Raw genomic sequence first — 9525 nt, 5'->3', positions numbered from 1 at the left:
GAGAGGACCGACGAACCCTCAACCTCCCCTCCCTTCCCAGTGCCTCCAGTGGAAGATAGATCCTCAGCGACGATCACCAGCCCTCGTGAGTCCTCCGACCCTATCTCTCCCCCCCAACCCCCCTGCCGTGGATGAAGATGTGATTGATCATGAGGGGATTGGGGCTGGCAGACACAAACAAATAGAAAAAAGAAAAGAACATCTCGAGTGTCTGCTGAACCAAAGCCCAGCATTCGTGAATCACCTCACCCGAAACCTGAGAGGAGATGTCACGTTGTGATTCACAATTTACGGTCATCGGTGAAGCTAGACGCCATAGTAGAGAGAGTCAAGTTTCTCACAGGCTCCGACCCTCTTATCTCCCATGAACTCCCATGCAAAATTAAACATAAAGTGGCCTACAGGATTACCTGCCTATTTCACCACCTCGATGTTCTTAAAGGTGAGAATTTTGGTCCTAACATAAAAGTCTCAAGATACAGCCTAATCCAGGACCAACCTCCCCCAGGGGAACTTACTGACACCCCAAGTAGGGGTTCAGGCACAGACTCGCCTTCTACCACAAGTGCCAGCCATCCTCCCAAGCCGAGTGAATGCCCACCGCCCCCCCGGGCCAATCCCCCATCCACCCAAATGATCAACTCATTCATTTCCCATCTTCGTGAGCTGCCATGGATACACTAAATATAATCTCTTGGAATATTTTTGGCCTCAAGCAGAACATTCCTCCCTTAAACATGTTCTGCAAAAACTTCAAAGGCATCATTGCATTTCAAGAAATGCTGCAACTTCTTAAGAATGCAATAATCAATGAAATATCGTTGACAATTTGACAGGATATCTTTAAAAAGAATTTACTCCTCTGGCCTCATGACCTTGCCATCTGCGACTCAGTGCATGAAGATTTTAGAGCTTTCTCGAGCTCATCGATGCAAGTTACAGATCACATCGTAGCCGGTCGCCTGAAAGGGGGCCTTTCTTTCCTGTGGCACAAATTGCTAGACAATATGGTGAATGTGTTGACCTATATGAGTGACAGATTGCTGGGGCTTCAAGTGACAGTAGGGGACTCTAAGATCCTAATAATTAATGTTTATATGTCCTGAGAAAAGAACGATAATTTTGATCAGTACTGCATGATCCTAGGTGAGTTACACAGCATTATTCACGATTCTACTGCTGATCATATCTGTATAATTTGGGACCTTAATTCTCACCCCACAAAACAGTTTTATAATGAACTTACTCGCTTCTATCAAAATCACGCTCTCCGAATTAGCGATGCAATGCTCCTCCCTCCCTCCTCCTATACCTATGTACAGAACAGAACAGACACATTTACAACCTCCTGGCTGAACCACTGCATCAAGTCCCCTCAACTTCATGACTCTATTTTGACCTGCAACATTCGTTACGATCTTGCAATGGGCTATGATCACATCCCCTTACAGGTGTCATTCTGTACCCCATCCCTCCCTACCGTGAACCCTCTAACTGATCGCCCACCAACTGTTAACTGGGATTTTAAAACCCAACAGAAAACCAGATCCTTTAGGACAACCACGGAAACCAGGCTGCGGTCAATAGCCCAATTGGCAGACGCCTTACTGTGCACTAACCCAAAATGTAGAATCAATCATCACAGGAGAGACCTGAAAGAATTCTATTCGAATAAAATTTCTGCTATGTTTGCCTCCAGCAGGGATAACTTTAGATCTCGTCAAGGCAACTCTAGTAATGTACCTGGATGGAATGAATTAGTTAAAGATCTTTATACACATTCATGGGAAATGTTTCTACTATGGAGGCAAAATGGTAGCCCGAGGGAAGGATGTAAAGTCCCTGCTGAGCAAGTTTTCTTTGGTGAACCACCCGTTTTCTTCAATACTGCTCCTATAGGATCGGGTCAAGCAAAATCAGCCATATTCTTTCCTGTATAAATATGTATCTATTACTGATTCATTTGTATCTGCTTCTTTTGCACATGTGTTAGAATGTTATGTCAATTCTTGTGAACTCACTTTTTACATTACTTGTATTTATCCATTATAATTATTGCCGAGAGTAATTGACCTCAGGTCACCTAAATTCTATTGTATTCCTGTGTGACGTCCGCACGGCGCTTTATAAGCGGCCTGCGTTCTGAATAAAGTAGCAGTACCTGTCCTCTTGCTCATTATTTCGCACCTCTTAAAGTGGTGGCCACGGAGTGGTTCCTGGAGCCATTAACGGACTCATACGGTGACCTAGTCTTGGCTCCATGAACTACCCCACGCCCCTAATGGACTAAATGCGGCGCTGTAACCAGCGTTCGGGCGTGCTGACTCTTGTTGGCAAATCACCAGCGTCATTAGCAGACCCACATGGCACACTCCCAAGTACATATTGACGCGAGTAACCCACTCCCTCCCTCGCGCACATCCCGCCCGTGCCCTCCCCCATGCCAAGAATCACACGCTCCTCCATGTCGCTACCCGCGCACTGCCTGCCTCAGCGGAACAGACTAAATCTGCCCTCGCCATAAAGCTGCCACCCTTCACGCACCGCAACCCATCATCATGGCTCTACAGGGTCAAGGGACAGTTCAGACTGGCGGGACTCACTGACGAGGTGCTGCAAGCCGATGCCGTGAACAACGCCCTACCGGAGGAGGTCTACAGAGGGAGGAGTATTTGTAAAGTCCCCGCTGAGCGAGTTTTCTATGGTGAACCACCCATTTTCTTCAATACCGCTCCTATAGGATTGGGTCAAGCAAAATCAGCCATATCTTTCCTGTATAAATATGTATCTATTACTGATTCATTTTTATCTGCTTCTTTTGCACATGTTAGAATGTTATGTCAATTCTTGTGAACTCACTTTTTACATTACTTGTATTTATCCATTGTAATTATTGTCAAGAGTAATTGACCTCAGGTCACCTAAATTCTATTGTATTCATCTGTGTGACGTCTGCAATGCGCTTTATAAGCAGCCTGCGTTCTGAATAAAGTAGCGGTACCTGTCCTCCTGCTCATTATTTCGCACCTCTTAAAAGGACACTTTGCACTGCTAATGAGGCAGGCGAGAGCGCAGTTCAAACTTGCCCTTAAGCATTGCAGATTGAAGGAAAAGCAACTAAGAGCTGATGCAATGTCTAGGAAATTAGGATCTGGCGATTACCCCCATCTTTGGAAGGACATTCAATCCCTAAACCCCAAAACTAAAAAGCTATCACAGAGAGTAGAAGCCGTCGGTGACGAGGCTATTGCAAGAATGTGGGGCGATCACTTCAGCACTATCCTGAATTGCATAAACGATCAAGACTCCCGCAGGGATGTAAATAACCCCGTTACTGATAATATTCAGTTTCATTTCACCGAATCGTATTACGCCAGGCAACATCAGCAAGGCCGTAAACAACCTACCTAATAATAAATCGCCTGGCTGCGATGGTCTGCCTTGCTCTGTTCAATGCATGCATAATTCACCAGTTTCTCCCAGACTCCCTACTCTTAATTCACTTAATACCATTAATAAAAAACAAACTAAAGGATGCAGCTGACCCTGGCAATTATTACCCGATTGCATCGAAGATACTTGAGTCCGTTCTTCTAGTGAGACTTCTCTCCTTTCTATACACTACTCACAACCAGTTCGGCTTTAAAGCAAACCACTCAACCGACACCTGCATCTACATCCTGAAAGAATTGCCGAACTGTTACCTATCATTAACCTCTCCTGTTTTCCTGCTTTTGTAGATGTGAGAAAAGCATTTGACAGAGTAAACTACCTGAAGCTCTTCCTGAAGCTGCACAAACGAGGCACACCTCTGTATCTACAGTAATTGGCATTTTATGATGTTGGTTCTCCACACAGCAATTCTGTGTCAATGGGGTAACGTACTGTCGTACACCTTCGGCTCCCTTAACGGGCTCTGGCAAGGGGGCATTCTCTCTCTATACCTGTTTAACACGTACACAGATGCCCTGAATGTCAAACTGAACTCGCTCCCAATCGGATGCACTATCAATGAAACAACAATAAACAACCTCTGTTACACTGATGATATGGTTCTGATCTCCCCATCACTGTAAGGTCTCCAGCGACTCATCGACACCTGCCGCCAATATGCAGAGGAATTTGATATCCTATACAATGAAACCAAGACCCAGTTGACGTAGTATCTCTGTGGATGAACGCAAGCTTAGTGATACAGTGCCTGTTCCAAAGAGTGGCATATCTGCAGACTGCAGTAATTACAGGCCAATCTTTAGTCTCCCTGTGCTCTCCAAAGTTGCTAAAAAACTTATTTTTAAGGCCCTATGTAAGTATGTGGAATCTACAGGATTGTTAGCTGACAGTCAATATGCATATAGAAAGCAGTTAGGTACCTGCAATATTCAGTATACTTGACTTGCCATTTGCAAGGGAACCTTGATAAGGGTTTTGAGTGCAAAGTAATTCAAATAGATTTTAGTGCTGCTTTCGATTTAGTAAATCACAAGACACTTATTTATTAACTTCAGAATCTTGGAGTGGGTGGATATGTTTTACGATTACTTACAGCTGGTCAGCAGTGAGTTGCTGTTGATGGGATCTTTAGTGAACCAAAACCTATTTTGTCTGGAGTTCACAGGGTAGTGTTCTTGGTCCACTGTTATTTCTATTGTATACAAGTAAGACGTCCTGGAAAACAAGAATGTTCAGTATGCCAATGATGCAACACTTCTGGGTGTAGCAGTCTCCTCTTATGAGAAACGAAGCTGCCCTCAGCCTCAATCGGGGCATGGACCAGATCATTGAATGGTATAGGCGGTGGGGTATAAGGGTGAACTCCGGTAAAACGGAAACACTATTATCAGCAGATCTCACAGATTTTCCACCCCATCCTTCCTTCAGGTGGATGGGACTCTGCTGAATGAGTCTGAAGTTTTAACTATTCTAGGTGTAACTTTTGACCCACTTCTTACTTTTGAGAAACATCTAATGAAAGTTTCAGCAAATGCCGCATGAAAGTTAGGTATTGTTCATAAGGCCTCATATTTAGAACAGTGATAAAATTAATGCAACCTGTTTTAGGTCGTTTGTGCTTCCTTTACTAGAATACTGCTCTCCAGTGTGGATGTCTGCTTCTGCCAGAGATTTAGCTCTTTTGGATAGAGTGGTTCATGGTGGTCGGTTTCTGTTTCCTAATAGCAGCAGTTATGACTTGGACCATCAATGGATGGTCTTTTGTTTGTCACTTTTTCATAAGTTGTATTTCACCAGAGATCTACCATATTCACAATTGACCCCTCATCCCCTTTACTTGTCGAGAGCAACCAGATTCACTGAGCAGCAGCACCAATATACAGTAAATGTGCCTTTCTGTCGAACCTCTCATTTCCAGAGGTCCTTTATTCCTCACACAGTTGGACTGTGGTACAGCCTCCCAGAGGATGTCGTGCAATTGGAACTTCGGAAATTCAAGTGAAGATGCAATGAATTTACCACCCTGATACTATTCTCCTTGCATTTGAATACATTTTTATTTATTTATTAATTTACGGATTAATTTTTTTAATAAGCGGGATCTCTTCTTTATGTACTTCCCTTTACTCCTCTTACTTCTTCCTAATGAACTCCATATTCTTTGGAAGCTTGAATTTCAAGTCAATAGGCCCTTTGGGCTTATTCCATATGAATATATTTCATTTTCTGAATAATAATAATAATAATAATAATAATAATAATAATAATAATAATAATAATAATAATAATCACGTAAACATAAAAACAATGAATCAAAAAGAAAGAATTCAAGCGGTCAAAAATGTCCTGGCTCTTACTTGAACTTTGCTTCACAAATAGCATTCTTCCTACTTCACGTGAAATGGTTGTCACAAGAGACATTATTTGTTCTGCAATTTTTGTCATCAAAAGGAGTGTCTTCTGAGGTCTAAAATTCTTACCTTTTACAACTTAATATTAATTCCTGGAATGCCTCACCTAGCTCAATCATTGATTTGTTTGTCAGTAATAAGGAAACTAATTGGCTTCTCCATACATGTCAACCGTTATGGCAATTATAATAGGATTTGTATGTTGAAGGGACATATGCTTGCAGGATTTTTCCATTCCAAGTATCTAATCTCAATACCTTAACTATCGATTATGTTAAATACCTGTAGATTTTGGATACCCATCTTCAAAGCACAGTTGCCAAGCTTTGATAATTGCATATAACGTCAACAAATGTGCTTCCAAACATGAAAATTCTAGTACCTGTAAAAGGAATTAAAACTCAATCTTTTTCAATTGTAATTCTCTGTATTTATTTGTATAATAAATACATCATGCCCAAATCAGACGTCATTTATTTATACATTGGTTTAATCTAAATCGTATATAATTCATATTGCAGCATCTTCACAGTTACCAAACTGCACAAAAATACGTAGCTTTTGATAAGTTTACAGATAAAGTTAAAAATCTCTAATCTCAATAATATACACATTAAAAATCAACGTGGGTTGTGGTAGGTCATGAATTAGATCAATTTTTTGCATTTAAAATTAATAATTCCCTCAAAACATAAAAAGATGATATATATATATATATATATATATATATATATATATATATATATATATATATATATATATATATATATATATGTGTGTATTTATATATAATATATATAAAATATATATATACATCATATATATAAATAAATATATACAAAAATGATATATTAAATAAATAATATATATATATATATATATATATATATATATATATATATATATATGTTTATATATAATACTAAAAACTTATACATCACAAAAATGATTTAAATAAATAACGGGATTAAAAAGTATGAGCATTGTAAGATTCACAAAAATGCTTTCATTATTCAGATATATCACAATCATTTTAAGATCATGATTAGAATGTATGAGCATTACGACACACTCCACAGCCTAATGCAAATTCTTCTCCAGTAGGGGGATGCTGAACATGAAGTGGGCACTCTTCTCCATCCAGCTGCTGTGCTCTTGGTCCTGCAAAAGAAAAATATGAGCCCTTAAACCACTGCAGAAGTGTCACTGAATTTACAGTACTGTACTGTACTTAACATTAACCACAGATATATATAAATAAATCTAAATACAATACTCACTCTATATGTGGAATCAATATATACAGTTTTAAATTAAATATTTTGAAAATATTAAATAAAAGAAAACCAAACATTTGACTTTCTTCAATATGTTCTTTAACTTTTACATACACCCTCCTGCCCAGCCAGTATCATAAATCACCTCTTTGTCTACTCTTTCCACACCACCCTGTCTTGATCCTGCAGTCAGTTGCTGTGGCATTCACTGTGTACACAATGTGTATCCAGGATCATTTAAGCACAAAGAGTAGCTTTTCAAAGTCATACTAATACAAGACAATGCACCTAGCCTTCCTGAATTTACAGTCAATATGAAATTGAAAGGGTCAAGTTTATATTTTTATCTCCCAATGTGGCATCATTGCCAAGGCCTCTTGACCAAGGGACAAATTTCTGTCAAAGTCATGTACCCCCGCATGATATGTTCACATCTGAACAGTCAGTAATGTTGACCCTATCTTGATATACAGTGCTGAAAATCATTCACTATTGTAGATGCAATAATTGATGCAATAACATTTGTTCAAACAATTTATAACCTAAGACCACATACAAAAAATACATATCAGAAGTCTCCATGAAATGATATCATGGGTGACTACTAATTCTCACATTGATGCAGACTAGAGGAGGTCCTTTCTTCAAAACTTCAACTAGCCATGGCTCCGCACCTCTGTGACTCCACTCCTCCCAAAAGTGGAGAAGTCTGGCTCCTACTGGAGCATGAAGGACTGGACTCTCATTTCATGAAGGAGGTTTTGAACACAGGTTTCTTGCTTGACTTGGAAACACGTACGTTGGGCCAGGGTCTTGAATGGATTCTGCCTGCCTTCACGAAAAGGCTGAAGTTGGAGGGGTGACTCAGACTTGGCAGGGAAAGAAGGCTACCCTTAGAAGACTGCGCCACCATGTCTTGATGAGTAGACTTCTTTTGGAGGTCTGATGAGATCCCCAGCACCGTAGACTGTGGGAAGAGATACTGCTGGTCGAAAGGGGCAAAAAGTACAACAGACTTCTGGGCGAGGGTGACTCCTTTCATGGTGAAGGAGCACCACAACTCCTTTTCTTCAACACACCCAAGAAGAAGAGGGAGGCAAGCTCTCAGGAACCATCCCTTGTGGCCTTGTCCGCACAAGATGATACAGCAAACCAGTCAGAGGCCAGGTCATCTGCCAGGTGCAGACAGTCCTCCATCTTCTTGGCAAGAGTGCCGATGGTCCAGTCGAGGAAGCTCAGCATCTCAAAGACTTCAAAAATAATCTTAATGAGACGATCGAGTTCAGTGGAAGAAAACATGATCTTCGCCAAAGTGAAAACCGTGCATCGCAAAGACTCGATGAGACCAGAAAAGTACCCCTGGGAGGAGGCAGTGGCTCCCTGAGAGGGCGCTTCTCCAGTCGAACAGGAGTGATATCTCCTGCTAATGAGCCTGGAAGGGGTTCATGCTAGAGTGGCTTTGCCCTGTTCTCTCTCTGAAGCAAGTCAGTCATCCATCTCCTTGACTACTTTGCTTGATGAGGAGGATAGCCCCATCTTGGGGAGCCAAGTGGAGGCATCTGCCTGGTTCCTCATAAAAAAAGGCAGAGGCTGGAGAAACTGGAGCAGCGGACAAGAAAAAGTTGGGATAGCTGGCCAACAAATAATGGAGTAATGCAGTGGAGGCCAACTGAGGGGTGGCTTCCTCTTCAAACACTTCTTCATCAGACAGAACAGGCAAGAGCGCAGGGTCCTGAGAGACTGGGGGAGCAGCTGGGGTCTTCTGAATAAAACTCATAATAGCCTCCAGCTGGCGCTTAATAGGCTCCAACAATGGATCCTCCTGACTAAGTGAGGGAACTTGAGGTGGCAGAGGGGGAGGCGGGTGCCTATGAACTGGCGCAGTTGGCGCCACCACATCGGGTGGAGTTTGACGTTTGCGGATGGGAGTCGGGCACTCTGGAGGCAAAGGGTGCTCAGAGGCAGAGAGGAGTCTAGAAGACGACGACTTCCACTAAGAAGGCTCTTTCTGGCACTTGGGAGCCAAGAGCGGGCGCTCACATATGTGGGAAGTAACTCCGGACCATCCTAGCCCTACATCTGGGAATGAGCCACAGAGGAGGCAGGAGGGTTGGGCGCTGAGACTGGGCTCTCTTTGCTTCTTAGCTGGAGGAGGGAAGCGGTCAGCTCTATCAAAGTGCCTCTTTAGAGGGGGAGAGGAGGCAGAATAGCACCACCTGTGCTTCTTGTTTGGGCAGGAGGCTTCTGAGTCAGAGGAGAGTTGATGTGCACTTAAACTAACACAATTCCACTGAAAAAATTGTTGACACCTGGGTGGAAACAGGTGCAACTGAGGGGCAACAACCCGTGGGCAAACCCTGCTGGTCTCCCTTCGTCCTCCGGTA

General features: G+C 42.1%; 1 protein-coding gene across 1 annotated transcript in view; it reads right to left on the bottom strand.

Moving 5' to 3' along the window:
• Positions 1 to 6763: 6763 nt before the first annotated feature.
• The window catches only part of hiw (highwire), a 1788684-nt gene continuing 1785922 nt past the window's right edge, over positions 6764 to 9525 (bottom strand). Inside the window, 1 exon segment of the mRNA XM_067112237.1 lies at positions 6764 to 7025. Within this exon segment, the coding sequence (XP_066968338.1) occupies positions 6910 to 7025 (116 nt within the window). The 3' untranslated portion in view covers positions 6764 to 6909.

Source organism: Macrobrachium rosenbergii, chromosome 2, assembly GCF_040412425.1.
Source record: "Macrobrachium rosenbergii isolate ZJJX-2024 chromosome 2, ASM4041242v1, whole genome shotgun sequence".
Classification (NCBI taxonomy): domain Eukaryota; kingdom Metazoa; phylum Arthropoda; class Malacostraca; order Decapoda; family Palaemonidae; genus Macrobrachium; species Macrobrachium rosenbergii.
Note: the sequence above shows the minus strand (reverse complement) of the source record. Positions and strands in the feature narration are given on the sequence as shown.